Source organism: Eubalaena glacialis, chromosome 1 (assembly GCF_028564815.1).
Source record: "Eubalaena glacialis isolate mEubGla1 chromosome 1, mEubGla1.1.hap2.+ XY, whole genome shotgun sequence".
Classification (NCBI taxonomy): Eukaryota; Metazoa; Chordata; class Mammalia; order Artiodactyla; family Balaenidae; genus Eubalaena; species Eubalaena glacialis.
In genome coordinates, this window is record NC_083716.1 from 105646958 (window position 1) to 105668224 (window position 21267).

General features: G+C 36.7%; 1 protein-coding gene across 5 annotated transcripts in view; it reads left to right on the forward strand.

Annotated features, from left to right (window-relative positions):
* PTPN4 (protein tyrosine phosphatase non-receptor type 4) overlaps positions 1–21267 on the forward strand; it is a 205013-nt gene that overhangs the window by 86722 nt on the left and 97024 nt on the right. For 3 of the 5 annotated variants that reach the window (XM_061182965.1, XM_061182967.1, XM_061182970.1), the window contains exons 3-9: positions 2487–2594; positions 11395–11437; positions 11515–11614; positions 16084–16128; positions 16385–16437; positions 16803–16923; positions 19509–19596. In XM_061182965.1, the coding sequence (XP_061038948.1) occupies positions 2487–2594; positions 11395–11437; positions 11515–11614; positions 16084–16128; positions 16385–16437; positions 16803–16923; positions 19509–19596 (558 nt within the window). The remainder of the gene's footprint in view (positions 1–2486; positions 2595–11394; positions 11438–11514; positions 11615–16083; positions 16129–16384; positions 16438–16802; positions 16924–19508; positions 19597–21267) is intronic. The other 2 variants (XM_061182968.1, XM_061182969.1) reach the window with 1 other exon arrangement.

Here is a 21267-nt window from a genome sequence, read left to right on the forward strand (position 1 = left end):
TGTGCGCGCATCTCTTAGCCAAGGTGGATTCTAGCAAAGAGGCCTGTGGGTAGGTTGACATCACCTCCTATGGGTGGCGTCCCCTCCCCTTTGACCCCCAAGGAGCCGTTCTGCGCGTGTGTCGTCAGGAAGGTCTCTTTGACCTCAAGAATGAGGAATGGGGTCTCTTTATCTCTTATCTGGGCAGGACTCAGCTCTTCTCTGCTCCCGCTATTATCTTTGTCTTGGAGTATCTGTCCACAGGGGACAGACTTCAGCTGCGCAGCCTGGGGCCCATCTATCTCCTGCCTCAGAAACAACAGTACCCAAAGGGTGGAAGCAACCCAGATGTCCATCAACTGATAAACAAGCTGTGATATATTCATATAATGGAATATTATTTAGCCATATAAAGGGATTAGATGTGGATACATGGTACAGCATGGAACCTTGAGAACATTAATGCTGAGTGAAAGGAGCCAGACAGAAAAGGTCACATGTTGTTCAATTCCATTTATATGAAATATTCACAATAAGTAAATCCATAGAGACAGAAAGCAGATGAGTGGTTGCCAGGGCCTGGGGCAGGAGATGCTGTTCAATGGATGTGGTACAGTATTCTTTTGGTGTGATGAAAATGTTCTGGGACTAGGTAGAAATGATGGTTGCACGGTATTGTGAATGCACTAAATGCAGAAGGATTGCACACCTCTAAATGGTTAATTTTACATTTTGTGAATTTTACCTCAATAAAAAGAAATGGAAAGAAAACCCAAGGAGTTCCCTAGCCAGGCTGCTACTTTTATCTTTCAGAGTTTAAAAATTTTTTTCTGCATTTTGTTGTTGTTGTTGTTCGTTGGTTTCACTCAGCTGGAGGTATAGGGAGAAATGCATCTACTCCATCTTGTCTCTAGAAGAGTACCTTAGGCTCACCTTAGCAGCTGTTTAAAAAGACTAATGCTCCATCTCCATCCTGGGCCAATTTAATGAGAATGGGAGACGGGTGGGGGAGGTGAGTTGCATCAGTACAAAAAATGTTCACAGGTTGTTCAAATGGGGACCACCATTGTGAAGCATTGTTTGAGGCACATACTTCCTGCCATTGATGAGTTTTGGAAATAGCTGTTTGACACACTGAGACGTGAAGGGAAGCTCTTTACAAGGAAGGTCGTTCTTTTGAACATTGTCATCTGCAGGTATGAATTTTGAAATAGCTCTGACCATCTCACTAACAGCCTATGAATGCAGCTGACAGCAGGAATGTGGATTAGAGAGATGAAAGAAACCTGGTACTTGATTATGCCGTTCATCTACTGAACTAGCCAACTCTGGAGTCTGTTGTATCTCTCTGCTTTCTACTGTATGAAAAAAAATACTTATGTCCTTATCGTTTCAGCTCTGAGTTTTGATTCTAACTTGTAGCTGGAAGCTACCAAACTGTCATAGCTATTAAGAGGCGAAATTGGTGGAAAAATACACCACTATTCACTAATGTGTTTTCCTAGTATTTGTCTCATATAAATAACACTGCACTGGATGTATTGGGGTGTATAGCTGCTTCTCCCAAAGTTGGATCTTATTTTTCACTCAGGTCAGGATGACAGAAGTAGCCAGTATTGTTACTGCTCTTGCTAATGTTTCCAGAGTGCTTTCCCAGCAGATGATACCTGTCCACAGTGTTAGCAGTGTTAGGTTGTTGCTTTTTTTAATTTAATAAAATTAATTTATTTTTTATACAGCAGATTCAGCATTAGGTATTTTTTATCTTACTCACTGGATTTTACTTTTTGGATTCTTGTGTGTTCATGGTGTGTCATTATGGTTTCCCACTGTGACTTCTTTTATTGCTGAACATGTTAGCAGTTTCTCCATGTTTTCAGTGATTAGCTACATTTCTTTTTAGGAAAGTTCCAACCATGCCCTTTGTGCCACAGCTTGGTAGCTACGGGACTTAGGGAAGCCACAGCATGATGCCCACATGATAAAATTGGTGTGAGATTGAAAAGAGATCTTTTCCTAAAGTTCTCTGTATTCGTTGATAATTAGAATGTTATCAGTTTGCTGCAGATAATTTTCACTGTTTTATTTCCCTTTTCGTGGCATTATCTATCTTACACACACAAATTTTAAATTGTACTTAGTCAAATATGTCACTTTCCAGCCATAATTTAAAGGTAAGAGTAAGACAGTAAGACACATGATATGGATACATACATGAGTTAATGTGCTAACAATATAAAATTACAAAAATGCCACGAGAATAGCCTAAAAGCAGAAGACATTTTCAAAGGTTTCCCTTATATCTTCATCTTTATTATGTACTCCTTGAACCAGTTTGCCCAAAGTCAGACTTTTCTAAGTACGATGTAACATGTGGAGTCTTTATTGCTCAACCAAGTTGTTGGCATGGAACCAGTTGCCAACTTAATAAAAGAGGAGAGTCCAAGAGTTTCAAAATCTGAAAGGATGTAGCCTGTCAGTTTGATTTCCTGTTACTTTTCTTCCAGAAACATGATCAGGGGCAGGTTCTGTTGGAGATGGTCTTCAGGCACCTTGATTTGACTGAGCGTGACTATTTTGGTTTACAGCTGGCTGACGATTGCACAGATAACCCAGTAAGTGTAAGCTGCTGTCTTTCATTGCCATTGCAATTTTTCTCTCTTCATAATAAGTCCTTTCTGATTTATAATGTTCACTGTTTGAGTTTTTTAAAAATTTTAATTTGAATGATTACAGGTAATTCTTTTGCCTTTGAACCTCAATTTCTTGATGTTTTAATCTGTTGGGTTATTTCCTTAAGGTTTTTCTAATCATAGGTCAGTCTATAGATTGAGTACCAGTTTCTTTCTCTACATGTCTCAGACAACTGAGAAGCAAATCTAATTCGTACTTCTTGGAGAGAAAATTGGGCATAAAGGTTAAAATGTTAACATTACAATATTGAAGTAAATACTTAATGTATCTTGAGTCTTGCATAAATTAGCCTGCATTAAGATGAAATTAGTTTTTCACCTTAAAATTGTGAATTCTTTGTAAATTTATATGGTTATACAGTGAGGGTTTTTTACAAACGAATATGATATCCTTTTGCCTAGTACAGGAGAATGACTGTTTTGAAGGAAACGTTTTGTATAGTTGAGAAAAATTGGGAAGCTGAAGAAATGGTTCTCTGAATCAGTGCCTTAGAAATCAGTTTGTAAGGTCTTATATGGAAAATACGAGTAACGATTGGGAGGAAAGTAGGGCTTCTCTCTATCTCTTGCTCTCGTTTTCTCTCATGGTTACATCCTAGGTCTCTGAAAGAATGGTTAGTGGGAAGTAAATATGAAATGTTAAATATTACTTTTTCTTGGCATTACTTAACTGATTTTGTATGAAAAACTGTGAAGATGAGGTGGATAAAATAAAGCAAGGTCCAGCTAGTCTCAGTGGAAATAAATCCTTTTGTACTGAACTGAAATAAAAACAAACTTTCCTCGTACTTCATCAGATGACTTGAGCTGCTCCAAGACCTAGAGGAATAGTGTTATTTCTTAATAAATGAACGCGAGAATATTGATAGAAGTCAGTAGAAATGTCAGTAATGCTACCTTTCACAGAAAGATAAATTGTTAGCCAGGCAAATACGTGAAAGTTGTCTGCTACTATGTGCAATATTGAGATTTAAAAAAATAGATAATTCTTAGATTATCTTGCTGACACTCATAGGTCAGACCGTTTAGATAGAAGCCTGTCTTTAGATGGTTTGGAGAAGTGACAGACAACAAAGAAGAAAGAGACCAGTTACTTATCACCATAGTCACTAAGAAAGTGTTCCAGAAGGACTAATAATTGAGACCACATATGTTACAAGAAGTAAAAATTCTGTCTCATAAATTTGTACACAAGAAGACATTTCTACTCTAAAACAATTACAGCAGGATGAATGTGGGAGCAGAGGTATCAGTATTTTGAGCTGGGTTGATCTTTTGGCTGTCTCCTACTTTTTCTTACTTTGTCTTACTTTTCTATCTTGAGCATCCCTTCTGAAATAAGGTATTATATTCCCAGGTCCCAGGGACCAATTGCTGATGATCCAGAATAATTCTTCCCCCCAGATTAGAATCATACAGTTTTAAAGACACAAAAGAAACCTTAGAGATTATTTTGTCTTACCACACTTATTTTTCATGTGAAATTATCCCAATCCAAGGAGGTAAAGCCCAAGCTACTTTGCTGGTATTAATGAAACTGGACTTGGGTCTCCTAACTCCCCCTGCAGGTCTTTTCCATACACAGCACTACAACTTCAGTATTTAAATATTCAGAAGAATCTGTGAAATGCCAAAGGGTGTCTAATGAGGGGCCTTTAGAGCACAAATGTAATTACTGTCCCATTTCTGGTTGTCAGTGTGAAATATGTCAAGACTTTGAGGATAATTAACGGATTGAGGAAAAGAGGTGCCATTTTAAAAAAGAGAAGGAGTAAGGGTGTAACATTTATGAAATATCTATTGCGGACTTGTTAGTAAACCAAATTCTCACAATAATCTTATGAAACTATCATTAAAATTCTCTTAAAGATGAAAAACTGAGGCTTACAAAACTCGTTTAATTACACAGATAATTAAGTAGCTGCAAAAGGATTTGAAGTCATATTTATTTGACTCCAAAGCCTTTATTTTCCCTTCCCAAGAGAGAATGATGCAGATGCACAGGACTTATAAAAATGAGCATATTGAGGAGAGGAGGTACTCATGCCATAAAATTACCAGCAGTGACCAAAAGGGACTTGGTAATATCCCCAAAGAATTAACCCCTGTTAATTCTTACTAGTTAAGAGTTTCTTCATCTGAAAGCTCATATATATTATATATACATGTATATATATATAGTGTGTAAATGTATATGTTGCACATATATTTTATATGTATAGATACTATATATTCGCTTTTGAGGATCAGAATCAGTATTGTCTTAGGCGTGTAGATACTGAAATTAATTTAATTGGATTTATAATTGATAAACTAAAAAAGCACCTAGCATTTGATTGTAGTCTTATATGTAACAAACACAGAATCATAGTTGACTATCCTTTGCTTTAGAATCTCCCTTGGCAATGAATTCCAGTGCAACAAACAAAATTACTTAAAAGAAAAGCTTTGACTTTTTGAAATTTCTTCTGCTTTCATTTAAAACCTACTTATCACAGCTTTAGCTCTTAGCATAATGTCTTGTATAATAGTTGTATTCAGTAAATGTGTATTGAGTGAGTGGGCAAAATAATGAGTAACATGGTTGTAATTCATTACCCATAATTTCTTTAATTTTATAAGCACTTCAAGGTGGCTGTACCTTAGTGGCTTTTATCAGCGTGATATTCATCAGAGCCTCGAGATTATATTACTCGTGTGCATCATGAGTAATATATTTACTTTCTTTTTTTTTTGCCCCCAGAGTGAATTACAGTGCCCTTCAGTGGGACAAAGAGTAGATTATCGATTACTGTTGACTTGTTCTTTCTGCAGTTTCACCCTTCTGATAGTTTTGTTGTGGTTATGGTATTTACTGGTTTACTGCTGTTTCCGTATCCCCTAACCTTGTGACTTTCAAACTTGAACTTATATCAGAATCACCTGAAGGCTTCTTACCGTACAGATTTCTGGGCCCCAGGCCTAGAGTTTCTGATGCAGAAAGTTTGGGGTGGAGCTCCAGTAATTCTCATTTCACACAAATTCCCCTCTAATGCTAATGCTGCTAGCAGTTCAAGGCACCACATTTTGAAAACCACTGCTCTAACCCAATAGACTGTTAATTAGGTAAGAAATGATTCATAGAGAATAGCTTGGTCTACTGTTTGAAGATTAGTTTTATATAACTCAGTGTTCTTGAATTATTTCATCTGGTTTGAAGAAATATAGAAGTCACATAGAGAATGACTTATTTCAGCAAACCATGTTTTAGTACAACATGATTGCTAAAATGCTTGCTTTTATTTCTCTCATGTTCTCATATGGTATTTCTCTCATGTTCCTTTCATCTGTTTCTACTGTAATACCTTAATTCAGGCTCTTATTACCTACCTTTTGTATAAACCTCTTCTGTAGCCTGCCAAATGATAGATCTTTGTTTTTGTTCTCTTTAAACCCGGTTCCATTTTGGGAGGGAATGACAAAGGGATCTGGGGTGCAGAGAAGTATTTCAGAGAGAATCAGTAGCATATGCAAAGTTCCAGAGTGAAGAGAGAGGATTGTTGTATTTGAGGAACTGAAAAAGAATTTTTTAATACCTATGGCTGGAATATAGAGCAGGAAGAGAAGATGGGTCACAGATGAGATATGAGTAGTGCAATAGATCATCAAGTGCTTTTGATCTGCGTTAAGATTGTACCAGCCTAAGGATTTATTTATACAAGCAACGTGAAAATTGTATTTTAGACATATCACTCTGGGTACAGTATAGCCAGTGGCAAGTGAAGTGGCAAACTAGAGACAGTTGGGAGATTGTCGCGCTAGTGAGTTACTGGATTGGCTGTGGTGGTGGGTAAGTGCTCAAGAGAGTCAGGAGAGAAAGTCAGCAGGGCTCACGAGGGAAAGAGTGAACTCAGAGTCTGGTATCTCAGATTCTGTCTCTGGCAACTTGGTAGATAGAAGAACCATCCAAATGGTATTGTTGGTTTTCTTTTTCAGTTACCAATTGTTTATTTCTAGCATATAGAAATACAGTTTATTTTTTTATTGTGTAACCTTTCTAAACTCACTTACTAATTCTAGTCACTTTTTGTAAATTCTGTAGGATTTTCTACGTAGATTGTCATGTAAACATACGGTTTTTTCTGCGTAAATCATGTCATATGTGAATAGGGAGTTTTACTTCTTCCTTCCCAGTCTTTTATCTTTTTTTCCATTATTTTTTATTCTTTATTACATGAAAGCTGAGACTACCAGGACAATGATGAATAGAGGTGACTGACGGCAGCACACTGCCTTACCTGTTCCCTGTCATAGGAGGAAGGCACTCAGTGTCTCACCATTAAGTGTGCTTTTAGCTTCTAGAATTTTTCTTTTAAATCAGTATAATTGAGGCATAATTTACATAGAATAAAATTCCGCATCCATTCATAATGAAAACTCTTAAACTTGGAAAAGGAGCATTCTCGCTGTGATAAAGGACATCTACTAAACACAGGTGCATCAGGGAATTGTAAAACCACAGTGAGATGTCACTGCACATCCATTAGAATAGTTAAAAAATTAGAGTCTCACAATACCACATTTTGGCAAGGATGTGGAGCAACTGTTAAGAATTGCTGGTCGGACTTTAAAAGGATACAACCACTTTGGAAAGTAGAGTTTGGCAGTTTCTTATAAAACTAAACATAGATTTAATATATACCTCCAAGGAACCCCTCTTTTGGATATTTATCCAAGAGAAATGAAAACATGTTACGTGAAACCTTGTACACAAATGATCATAGTAGCTTTATTCATAATAGCTCATTCCTGAATTAACTTTAACATCTGTCAATAAGTGAATGGATGAAAAATAATTGTTATATTTTTGCATAGTGGAACACTACATGATATACTCTATTATTTCATTTATATTAAATTGTAGAGCAAGCAAAACTGGTATATAGTGACTGAAAGCAGATCAGTGGTTGCCTGGGCTTGGGGGACTGGGTACAGAGGGACACAGGGACCCTCTCAGGGTGATAGACAGAGCTTGGCTGTGGACATGGTAGTGACGCCCTGTGCGACTTGGACTGTGTTACTGAGAACGAGTGGAGCTGGACCCACAGTCCTACTCTGCTTCCCTTTGGGCGAACGGTTCTCTCTGTTCATTTCTTTACGTTTGCAGCTGCTGCTCTTTCCTGGGGCTTTGGGGTCTTCCTGTGCACGCAGAAGTTGAACTGTCAGCCAGAGTTGAGGGGGCTTTTATATCCGGATTTTAGAGTTAAGCCCTTCTGCTGCCTTCCTCTCTTTCAGGGTTTCCTCCTGAGTTTTCTGGGTACCCTGCCACTCCTGCCTGAACGCTGTCCACTGACACCTCAAGTTAGTGAGGTTGTCTCCTGCCTGGTGCAGGATTTGAGATTGCTCTCAGGCAAAAAACTGCAACTATAGACATCTCACCCATTGCAGTTTTTGTTTTTCAAGAATAGACTTAGGTCCAATTTCTTCTGCCTGCTTTTTGTTGCTTTCCAATGTCAAATATTGTACATACACACAGAATAAAAATGAGTGCCATGAGCAGACAAGAAATGTTAAGGATTTCTTAGAAGATTCAGTGCTTGCAAGGATTGGTGGAAAAATCAAGTAGAGGAAACTGAAAAAAGAATGTAGGAGAGAAATACAGTAGAGGCGGGAGAGTTTTCAGGGAAAGGCAGCCCAGTTTATCAAAACGATTTGAAACAGCTACGCTGCTTAGCCCTCTTGTCTTCTCTTTCTCTGGTTCAACGAGGGCAGCAGGTGCAGTTCCCTGTGGAATAAATATGTTTGTGTGTTTGGGATGAAGGTGCAGAGAACTCATTTCTTCTTAGTGATATAATGAATCTGCCTTGAGAGTCCAAGTGAATCATTTGGAAAACTTTTTACAACTAGTAGGACTTAAAGCTGAACAAACAAATAAATATCAATAATTTTCTATATATCAATTAGGGAACATAATCCAACAAAATAGCAAATTAAATAAGTTTTCTTTTAAAAACCCGAATCCATTGAATATCTATGAATAAACTTTTGACATTAGGGGTGTCAAAATCTATAGGAAGAAAACTGTAAAACTTTACAGGAAGAGATAATAGAAGACATAAGTAAATGGAGAAATAACACGTTCAGGATGAGGAAGACTCATGGCTGTGAAGATTTCACTGGTAAAGTCAGTGCAGTTGCTAGTTAGAATCTGAACTGAATTTTGGGGTGGCGTGAGTGAAGTTGACCCTGTGACCCTCAAGTTCATCTGGCTCCATCTTCACGGTTTAAGCCAAGAACCTACGTCCTATCTGATTGACGTCACTGAGGAAGTCTTACATTTCCCAGTGCTTCTTAGTGTACTCCTCCTAGCCGTGTCAGCCTCACACACCTACTTGTGTATGTAAATATGTCTGCATTTCTGGTGAGGAAGGCAGGCTTTGGGGCATTAACTGGTCCCAAATTTCGATTTTAGACAGACATTAAAATAAATGTAATTTATGATTTTTTTTCTAGAAAGTATGAAGGAAAAAAATCACTAGATTGATAGATAGATGGGTGAGACTATGGATAAATGGGTGGATACATAGGGGGAACAGATGTGTTAAGTAGGGGTGAAAGCCATCTGATTATTGGCACAGAAACAGATTCCCCCGCCCCGCTGAGTCATTCAGCAGGGTTAGTCCTTCACCAGGTATTTTTAGTAGATGTTATATGCCATGTTCTGTGCTGGGTACTGACCCTTCAGCTTTGAATAAATCAGATTTTATTCCTTACCTTAAGGAGTTCAAAATCTAAGAAAGGAGATAGGCAATTAAAAAGTAAAACAAATATGTTGCAATTAAGAAAATGTTACGAAGGAATTTAATGTTCCTTACCTGAAGGAAAATAACTAAGTAGATAGGAGCTTTGTGACATACGATACTTTTGATAGGGCAGTCCATGAAGGCCTTTCTGATGAGGTGGAATTTAAGCTGAGACTTAGATAACGAAAGACGTCAGCCATGGGAAAAGCCGGAGAAGGACATGCTGTGCATAAGGAAGCTTAGAATTGAAGGCCCCAAGATGACATCTTGGGGAAACAGAAAGGAGGCCATTAAGCTGGAGCTCAGTAAACTGAGGTGGAGGAAGTGAGGAGAGAAATAACACATGATATCACTTACATGTGGGTCTGCAAAAGGGTACAAAGGGACTTACCTACGAAACAAATACAGATGCAGAAAACGAACTTATGGCTACCAGGGGGGAGGGGGAGTAGATTGGGAGACTGGGATCGACATGTACACACTAGTACGTATAAAATAGATCACTAATAAGGACCTGCTGCACAGCACAGGGAGCTCTACTCCGTGTTCTGCGGTGACCTACATGGGAAAAGAATCTTAAGAAAGAGTGGATATATGTATATGTTAAAAAAAATTGTGTTAGACAGCCACAGATTTGGAACTGTCAAAACTGAACTGGACACCTATTTTGATTGGTATTTTAAGGCTTCCGAAACTTATCAGGAGTCTAAAATTGCCTCTTTGAAATATACATTTTTAAAATTAACTGAGGCAAATAAAACATTAAAGAAAGACCAATAGAAAAAAAAAAAGGAAGTAGGGAGAGACCATGTAAGCCACAGTAAGGCCTTTGGACCTTACATTGAGAAATTATCAAGAGATGTTAAGCAAAGGAGTGAGCCTTTTAAAAGACTACTGTAGCTTCTGGGGGAGGGAGGATGATGGTAAGAGGCAGAGGCCGCAGTTAAGAGGCTGTGGCCAGGGCTGTCCCAGAGACATGGCTGGTGGCAGAGTAGATGGTGAAGAATTATTCAATTCTAGGGACGGTTTGAAGGTAGAATTAGTTGGATTGGATATGTTGGATGTTATGGATAATGGAAAGGAAGGATTCATGGATGACTTTCAGCCACCTGTTACTGAAATCTGTTTGTGTGCTCTGCATGGAATCAAGTATGGGTGGTAGGAGGACAGTTTATAAGTAACGATATGTAAGCTTATATTTGTGTAGTGCTTTGAAAATACTGCCACGTCTATCACCTCATTTTGGATTCTTTAATTTTTTTAACTGAAACGTTGGCAGTTGAAATGTTTTCTGAATTTAGTTATAGTTCTCCTGAAATAGAGCTTAACTGGCATTCAGAAGTGTCGGGACTACTTGGAATTTTCATATACAAAAACCAGTCCTTCCCCAAACTAAACATTGTCTCTTAAAAAATTAGTATGGGGTGTTTTGGGGGGGGGGGTATTTTGTTTTTTGTTTTCTTTTTTAAGGAATAGAGTAGGAGTTAAAATTTTTCATAAGAGTAGATTTTCATGATGTGTAGTTAAATTTTGTCTGAATGAGAGCATAAAGCCAAGCATATTTTTATGAAAGATAAAGAGAATTTTAAAAACTTGATAGACATAATATAGACATAATATAGTTAAATTAACAGAATCACTTCATATTGCAGTGATTATTAAGCATTTTTACTTTTGGAATAGAGGTTATTGCACACTATATAACTTAATGAGAAATTGAAATCAAAATCTTAAAGCACAAGTACATTCAGTACTTTCTAGCATAATTTTGTTATATTTGATATGAGTCTGTAACGTAGTGATTCTTTTCCCCCTACCTAGGCCTTTTCAAAAAATGCATTAATTTTTAGCATTAATCTTCAAATGGAACAGATTTGCAAGAATTGATGTATTAGTTCCTCCAGAAAAGAAGAAATCAGTCTTATTTATTTATTTTTCAGAGGTGGCTGGATCCAAACAAACCAATAAGGAAGCAGCTAAAGAGTGAGCAAACATATTTATTTGCTGTTATACAAGTATACGTTATAAAGGTAAAGGACTAATGTAATCTAATTAATTAGAACTGCTTTTATTAATTCTAGGAGGATCTCCTTACAGTTTGAACTTTAGAGTCAAATTTTTTGTAAGTGACCCCAACAAGTTACAAGAAGAATATACAAGGTGGGTTTTTATGGAACATGTTTTTACTTGAAAATATTGTCAAAACTATTATGAAATTTTGAAATTAATTAGGTAAAAATAGATTACCATGACATCATTCTGAGCTTCCCTGCCAGCACACAGAATGGGTTCTAGGTGTTTCAAGATAAGTTTCCTCCTCTGTTGGATGGCTGGGAGGGCTTCAGGAGACTGAAACCCCGGGCCACCCCGTACAGCCACAGGCAGCTTCCCGAGCCATATAAATATTAACTTTCCTGCTTGTGAGAAATGGTTCAGAAGCACTGCTGTAGCTATAACTGAAGTAATTAGGTGATGCTGCCGTTGTAGTCAAGGCATTCTGCGTAGTGAGAATTGTGTCTGCTTTTTTTTTTCTTGTAAAAATATGTTCTATATATATGTTATTTCCATGGAGGAGGACATAGGCTTTATAAACTGTACACCGTGAGGTGTAGGAGTGCTGCACTTTACAGAGCACAGCAGGCGTCTTTGTAAAGGGAGTTGGCAGAGCGCACTAGCACGTTCAGGCCTGTAAATGCCCACTCTACTGGCCGTTGTAGGTCTAATGTTAATTGACAGTTAATTTTGTTGCCCCTTCTACTTGACAAAGTATACGCAAGAATGACCCAGGCGAGCGTTTTGGTAGTGTGTAAATGTTAGGTGAACTGTTTAAGGTGGAAATAGTGGGGAGTAATCACAGTGTGGTAACTGTCATTGTTTAAAAGAACCTGAGTGATAACCTTGTGTATTGCTTGAAAGACAGAATTAGTAATTAGTTTTTTTTAAAAAAAGACAGAATTAAAAATTAGCATATTATACCTTCCGTAAGATATAAGATATAAGAATATAGGTCAGACTATATTCAGAATTACTCTGAAAGATGGGTGCCAAATTAAAAATCTGCACCTAAAGCCACCTGTAGGTAGGCTCTTAGATGGTAATGTATTGGTTATCCTTTAGAATACTGTGGTGAAGTGGAGAAACAAAGAACTTTTGAGAGTCCTTTTCTGTGTGTTTGTTGGGGGGCAGGGTGTTACCTTTCTTCTAACAGGAGAACTCAGGAATATAGAGCTGGGATTAGGCAGTCCTAACATTTGACCCTAATAATGTCCAACCTAATTTATCTTGAAAAGCAAAGTTGTATCATATGAATATTTAGTTTAATATTGTAGCTCTTAGTCAGGTTTTGTTGTTGTTGTTAAATAATTCAAATAACAAGATCTTTTACCTTAAATAATTCTCAGTGGAGTCAAACTTTCCCTAATTTTGGAGGAACTTCAAGGAAACTACTCTCAATTACTGAAAATTGTGAATTATAAAGGATTTTAAAATGCATTTTTTACTAGTACTTGTAACTTGATTAATGAAGTATTCCATAATATATATTTATGTAATTAGATTTTTAAATTATAAGAAATATTTGTAAATAAAAGACCAATAATTTTTAATTGGATTTCTAATGTATTTAATGCTTATGAAAAGTTTGTTAACATAAGCAATTAAAATATTGTCAGTTGTAGCCATATTCATAATTTATTTCACTCAAAAAACTGTCTTTAAATTTCTTAATGAGCTTGAATGTGTTGGTTCTTTTATGGCCTGTGTTGAAAACATAACCAAGGAATAAATGTGTCTCACTGATAATTAAAGTCAAACTATCTTCATGAAGTAGAATAAAGTAAAATCACGTTTGGTAGAAATTGAGGAATTGTGCTAAGTCCATCAGTCTAGAATATTATCTTTGTTCTCACTAGAAATAATGCATTATTTCAAAAATCCTTTAGAATGGAGTGTCCTGGAATCTTGCAACTGGCGTTGCTTGGTAAAATGGAGTGAAGGGCCGATTTTAATTTTTATCACCATTGTGTACATCAAGGATTCTCTACCCTGATTACAAGTTAGAATCACTTACAGGGGAGCTTTAAAACGTGCTGATGCCTTGGCAACACCCCTGGAAACTCTGATTTAATAAGTCTCAGATGGGACCTGGGCGTAGGCTTCCAGGTGATTCCCCGGTTAAAAAATACTCCTTTAAAACTTTAGTGCTTGGGTAGCCTTCTTGTTAATGGTCATGATTAGTAGTAGGATACCCGTAGCCACAGTTAGTGGCTAAATTTTAAGGATTAGTTTAAACCCCACAAAACAAGAAATTACTGCTACACCTCCTTGCCTTGAGATTCTGTTTTGGATTAGTGGTAAAAAAAGAAAGTAGTTACAGACCTTTCATCAGGTTAAATGTCATTTGTATTAACAGGTGCTGGCGTAATTAGAATTGGCGTTTTCTTAGGAGTCATCAGAATACAAATAACATTTCTTTCTAGTGCTTTTTAGTGCTTAGGTATACTCAGTACATAATAGGTGTTTAGTGCATGGTATGTTATTGTATTATTTTTACAGCTTAAACATATTTCTGCATTTAGCTCAATCATTATTAATCTACCTTAAAGGTCTTAATTGTCTTTAAAAATTGGGCTTTTACCACCATATTTAGGGCCCCTGGGATACATATACCAGGCAAGTGATATTACTTCCTTTTTACAAACAGAGAAACTAAGGCTCCACCCAGTTTTAAGTCATTTGCCAAAGATGACAGGCTGGTTTAGCGTAGGACTTTCAATTCCGGTTTCTACTCTATCAGTCCTTACTGCTCAGTGTGTACATCAGATTCAGGAAACGTAGGTGTTATTTGTGTAGGATTTACAATATTATGTCAAGGATATACACATTTCAATCCTAACTATAAAACTTTCCCACCAGGGGACTTCCCTGGTGGTCCAGTGGGTAAGACTCCAAGCTCCCAATGCAGGGGACCCGGGTTCGATCCCTGGGCGGGGCCTAGATCCCACGTGCCACAACTAAGAGTCCACATGCCACAACTAAAGATTCTGCATGCCACATTGAAGATCCCAGGTGCCACAACTGAGACTCGGCACAGCCTAAATAAATAAATATTTTAAAAAAAAAGGACTTTCCCACCAGAAACCTTTAACTTTTAATTATGAAGCTGAGTAGGCCAGATAGAAATATGTTGTCTTGGATTGAGTATATAGATAATAGTGTAATACTATGTTTTAAGCCTAACAGAGAGTTTATGTACTTCATTCATTAATATATGAAGCCAGGGTATTTGTATCAGCTTTTTTATATCTGATTCTCTGAAAACCTTAATTACATTCTTTGGTAATTTGAATATTGTCATGGAACTCTTTAATCAGCTAAACAACTAAAATTTTAAATAATTTTTGGCTCTTGGAGTATGTGTACTTTCTTTAGTGGGGTGAAATGAAGGTCTTAAGATTCTCTGTTTAAACATTAAAAGCCACAAAATTTTATCTTCTGCCAACATGATACAGCACAGGTGACTTTACCCAGGCATTGATAAATCTGTGAGGGGATGACTACCCACTAGCAAGGACAGAAGGGGAGTGCCATCTTGTAAGCAACTTCAGCATTTCTTGTTATAGGATACTTACATTTTTGTTGGTTTTAAAGGAAATTGGGTACTTGGCAATTTTAATAGTAGAGCAATAGTAGGGAAAGGAACTTACCTTTTTTTTCTTTTTTCTTTTTTTTTTTTTTGATCAAAGAGAGCTTGCTTAACCCAAATGAAGATGGAAAGTACTTTTCTACAATTAGCAGCTTCCTGCTGCCTGATGATACGGTGATCAACGCATAGGCCTGTCCTTGCAGCTGGCTTCCTGGCTCAGCTGAAAGAGTGAAAGAGTGATTTTCTTTAGTTGGTCTCTAGCGTGTTGCTACTGTCAGCTCTTCTATGTCTCTGACTTAAGTTTTCTGTGCTTCCCAGTTCTACTTTCTGCATACACCAATCTTTAGAGTATTTGTTTTTTTGTTTTTTTTGGGGGGGGGCTCTGCATTGGGTCTTCATTGCTGCGCGCGGGCTTTCTCTAGTTGCGGTGAGCAGGGGCTACTCTTCGTTGTGGTGCGCGGGCTTCTCGTTATGGTGGCTTCTCTTGTTGCGGAGCACGGGCTCTAGGCACGTGGGCTTCAGTAGTTGTGGTTTGCAGGCTCAGTAGGTGTGGCGCGTGGGCTCAGTAGTTGTGGCACACGGGCTTAGTTGCTCCGCGGCATGTGGTATCTTCCCGGACCAGGGTTCGAACCCGTGTCCCCTGCATTGGCAGGCGGATTCTTAACCATTGCGCCACCAGGGAAATCCTACTTCAGAGTATTTCTCCCTAATCTCCCTCAGTCGTGTAATTCTTAAATTCGTGGAAGTTTTATAATAGAAGCTAGGGAAACAAAATATAAGTATCAAATTTCATTTATCAAAGAATTCTAAATATTTGGATTCATGTATTTATGAAAGTTTATTTTAAAATATCTTTACGTGGGCTAGTATGCATATTATAAAAGCAAATACTTAAATATTTCGGTTTTATTTGTTAATGTAAATATACAGTTTTTAAAACTCTAAATGTTATAATTCCAGTAAATGCTATCTTTTTTTTTTTAAGGTACCAGTATTTTTTGCAAATCAAACAAGACATTCTTACTGGAAGGTGAGCTGTTTTAAGTTTTTAGTAATGGGCTTTAAAAATACTTCCAATTCTGTAATAAGTAGTTCATGATCATTGCAAACAGATTATCTACTGAAAGATGGCTACATGTAGCATGAATTCCTTTCATCAGATAAGTTCATTACTTAATAGTTAAAATGTAAGTCACACGGAAACTTCAAGTGTGAATAGTATAATATAAATTATAGTGCTTTTAAAATTGTTGTGTTTAACCTTGAGTTATTTTCTGTTTGATTAGACTGCCCTGTCCTCATAACACTGCTGCTCTTCTGGCTTCATTTGCTGTTCAGTGTAAGTATCAGCCCACCTTTGGGCCATACAGCATGTGACTGCATGGTCTCTGTTGGTAGTACGTTGCCTTTAATGTATGAGTTATTTAAACATATGTTACTATGCAGAAAACAGTGACTACACAGAAAGTGTAATGAAACATCCAATTAGTTAGCACTTACTTTGATTCCTGAAAATAATTTTTCTGAAGTTGTTTAAGACCTAGGAGAACGTTGAATGTGTTGTTATAATTTGCTTAAATGGTAACAGTAGAAACAAATATTTTACTTCCAGAAATATAAAGGAATTCTTGACATTGCTGATTTGGCTATAAAACTTGAAAAATGTGTTTATTGAAGTGTGAATATTTTCTTTCCATTTATTAGCTGAACTTGGAGACTACAATCAATCAGAAAACTTGCCAGGCTACCTCTCAGATTATTTTTTCATTCCTAATCAACCTCAAGATTTTGAAAAAGAAATTGCAAAACTACATCAGCAACATACGTAAGGATTTATTTACTTTTCTGCTTACTTGATAAACTTCTTAATGGCATCTTTTCTAGAGAAATGTTTTGAATTATTTCTAATGTGATTACTTAATATAGAACAGTTACTATTATATAAAATAGTATGATTACTGTAAAGAAATGTAGGTAATCTATACTAAAAAAATCATAGACTATATGAGGCTTGTTTTCATGTCTGTTAAGAAACATAAAGCTGTATGTAAACAGACATGTATTGGCTATTATACAAAGTCGCCAGTTCTTTAAGAAGGAATTTTAGAATATTAATAATATGTTCACAATATACAGTTCAATCTACTTAGCAGTTCTTTCTTAGTTTTTAGCTGTGTGAAAGGAATCAATTCTGTTTGGTAATGAGCCAAGAGAAGAAAAGGAACTTTATGTAGTACTAAATTAATAAAAAAAAAAATTCTTTTAAAATAGTAGCATTTTTTCATTTATAACAATATTCAACTTTGATATTTTATGAGTCTGATTTTCTGTGACATGAGTTTTCAAGAAGAGGTTTATTGCTTTGAATAGAAAATCGTATTGTTTCTTGGTTCAGAGTTCAGTTTTGCTTTACCATACAATTCAAAATACTCATGGAGGAACTAAGGCAGTGTTACATATTGGCTGAGAATCTGAACTAGACTTTAAGAATCTGAGCCAGACTCATTTGGCCTCGTTTGACATTCTGATGAGGCTACTTTACTTACAATCTTGTAACCTCAGCCCAATCACTCTATGTCTGTTTGTGTTTCCTTACATGTAAATTGGGGATGATAAAACTATCTACCTCTGGTGTTATTATAAGGATTAAGTGAGTTTATATATACAAAGTACTCAGAACAGTGCTTGGCACATAGTAAGCACTGAAGAAATATTAGCTCTTATTAATAAGGAAACTCACTTTCATTCGGTAACGGCCCATGTGTCTACAACATGTTGGCAAACTATGGCCTGTTGCCTCCTTTTGCGTGGTCTACGAGCTAATAAAAATGGTTTGTACATTTGAAATAGTTGAAGAAAATCAAAAGAGAAGAACATTTTGTGGCACATGAAATTTTGAGAAATTCCACTTTCAGTGTCCTTACATGAACAGTCATTGGAACACAGATTCCCTCATTGGCCTACACGTTGTCTGTGGCTGCGTTCACATAACAGCAGAGCTGAGTTGTTGCAGCAGAGGCCATATGGCCTGAAAGCCTGAAGTGCTTACCAGCCACCTCTTTCCAGTAAAGGTTTGCGGACCCTAATCTAAAACAAGATTAATGAGTGAGAATTTTAACAGACTGACTTCATGTGGTATGGGGGCTGTTTTGGTCTAAAAGCAAATGCCATTTATTATGAAAGTTCTACACATTGCATATCTGAACCAAGGGTTTGAAGATAAACCAGATTTTTTTAAAAATTTACCAATAATGAAAAGTCTGTTCTGTCAGGAAAAAGTTTGTACATTTCACAAGGTATTTATTATATATTTCTATTTGCTTTAAAGAAATGGTTCTGCAAATTTTTAAAGAAAGAAAAAATAGAATCATCCAGTTTATAACGCAGGAGGGTGGGGAAGAAAGTAGAGTATTTATTTAACTTAACTGAATTTTATCTCCTTTTTTTTGAGGAATCCCATTTTTATGATCATACATTGGCAGGCTGCTTGCTCCCTTTTCTGATATCATTCATGAATGAAGGGTGATATCTTTGCATTTTTAATTTGTTGCTTTTGCTCTGCTATAGCCTGATAATATCAGATAACCAAGGTTGTTAGAACTATATATAATATAGCCTTTTTAAAGGCTTTGCACTTACAGTAGTAGTTCTCAAACTTGTGTTCATAAGAATCACCTGGAATATTTCCTAAACATAAACAATTTGGACCCATTTATTCTATATCAGTTTCTATAGAACAGTACATCTGAAGCTACGTGTGATGAAAGACCAGTTTTCCCCTCAGTCTCTCATGGAATGATGCTTCTGAAAAATATAATAAAAATGAGTTACTAGAAAAATAAAATGGAGAAATAAACAAAGGCATAAAAAATTACAAGTACTTTTTTGTTGTTAGATGCAACAGACATAAAATTACTCTGCCAAAGTGCTACAAAAGGCTGTGACACTCTCAATTTCTGTTCTTGTTATGAGTCAACACCTGTCTGTGCACCACACCCTGAGAAGCCCTGCTCCAGAGCTCGCCCCAGAGACTGCATGTGTCAGAAGCACCCTGTGTGATTAAAATGCACATATGGAGTGTAGACCAAATTTTGAAAAATATTTGTTTTAAGTTAAGTCTGAGAGTGGCTTTGTAACACCCATAAGTATAGCTTAGAACTTTAAAAAGCTGGTGCATTCTTGTGTTTCTGGAAAATAAGAAAATATTCTACAAAATAATAATTTGTGTTACTGAAAATGTACCCTCCAGAAAAGTTAGATGTTACTGTACAGAACTAAGAGGAGTACTCGTGCATGGTGTTTTGTAAAATATTTAATCAGAATGCTGAAAATTTTCTAGATGAATAGCCTTTTTGTAATTTGGTCATATTTGTGATTGTTATAATTTTTAACCTAATGATGTTTTTACAGAGGCTTATCTCCTGCAGAAGCAGAATTTAATTACCTGAACACAGCACGTACCTTAGAACTCTATGGAGTTGAATTCCACTATGCAAGGGTAAGTGAAGAAAATGCATTTTGATATTGTTGAGTTAGGCACCATTATTCAGCAAAAAAATTTTTAATGCCCTGATAGGATTAGGCAGCAAATGGAACAGTGAGTGCTGCCAGCATAGTCGCACTCAAAATTTCCTCTGAATATAAGTATTTTCACAGTCACAATCACTTAAGATTCAATACCTGACAAGAAGAGTGGTTGAAGTGGATTTTTCATGTTATTTTTCTTCAAGGTAGCGTGTTATGTTATACGGATAATTTTTGCTGACCATAAGAGACAGTACCTTTAGAATTTTTATTTTGCAAAATAAAAACTGTTACAGTGGGCTTCTCTGGTGGTGCAGTGGTTAAGAATCTGCCTGCCAATTCAGGGGACACGGGTTTGAGCCCTGGTCCAGGAAGATCCCACATGCCGCGGAGCAACTAAGCCCGTGCGCCACAACTACTGAGCCTGCGCTCTAGAGCCCGCGAGCCACAACTACTGAAGCCTGTGCGCCTAGGGCCCGTGCTCCCAACAAGAGAAGCCACTGCAATGAGAAGCCTGCACACCGCAACGAAGAGTAGCCCCTGCTCGCCGCAACTAGAGAAAGCCTGCACACAGCAACAAAGACCCAACGCAGCCAAAAATAAATAAATTAATTAATAAATTTAAAAAACAAATTTAAAAAAACTGTTACAGGAAAAGTAATTTGTATTTTTAACTTTTATGAAAATCATTATCATAAAAGATGCTTTCACCTCACTGAGGCCTGTATTACTACACTCTTTTCATCATTTAGTAACATCATTATAAATTTTTATTTATAAAGCACAAAATCAATTGTATTTACATATTTTGGTTGCCCCCCCCCCCCGCCATGCCTTTGTTAGGATGGAATTCTATAATCACTGGCTTTTCCTGTACAACACCCTAACTTTTTTTATTTTTTATTTTTGGAGGAGATTAAGCTTTTATTTAGTTTATTTTTTTGATTTAATTAATTTATTTTTTATACAGCGGGTTCTTATTAGTTATCTGTTTTATACATATTAGTGTATGTATGTCAATCCCAATCTCCCAATTCATCCCACCACCATCCTCCCTGACTTCTTTTTCATTGTGTCAATTTGCTGCTTCCAAAAGAGTGTTATCCTCCTGCCATAAGCATATTTGTGAGTGACTATCCTTCATTTGTGTGTCTCTTCACCTAGATTCCTTCTCATGATTGTTTCATCAAGAGATTATATTCCTTTAGAAGTACCTGAAGTACAGCTATTCTCTATACCTAATGAAAAGTGGAATTATAGGTAATCATCAGTTTAATTGGTGATAGGTTTTATATTTTCTTGGGACAAACTACTAAGCCTAATATGGATCCCAGCCTGAAAGGGAGTAAAGTTTTCCTTAGATAGTTATTTTTAATTTATTTTAATATATAGACATATGCAGCCCCATTCCTTTTAAAAAACCAAATGACTTGCTTTCCTCACATGACTGGATCTGGTAATTCTGAGCATTTGTGACTGGGAAGTCTGCCTGGTTCCATTTAAAATGTTTAAGTCCCCCTTGAACTTCTTGGGCTCTTTAGAATGGGCCCTTCACCCTCCCTCCCTCTTTGCGGGCTATTACTTTTGAACATGATTCTCCAAAGGTAACATAGTGGTCACTAGATTTTGGTTTTATTATAATACA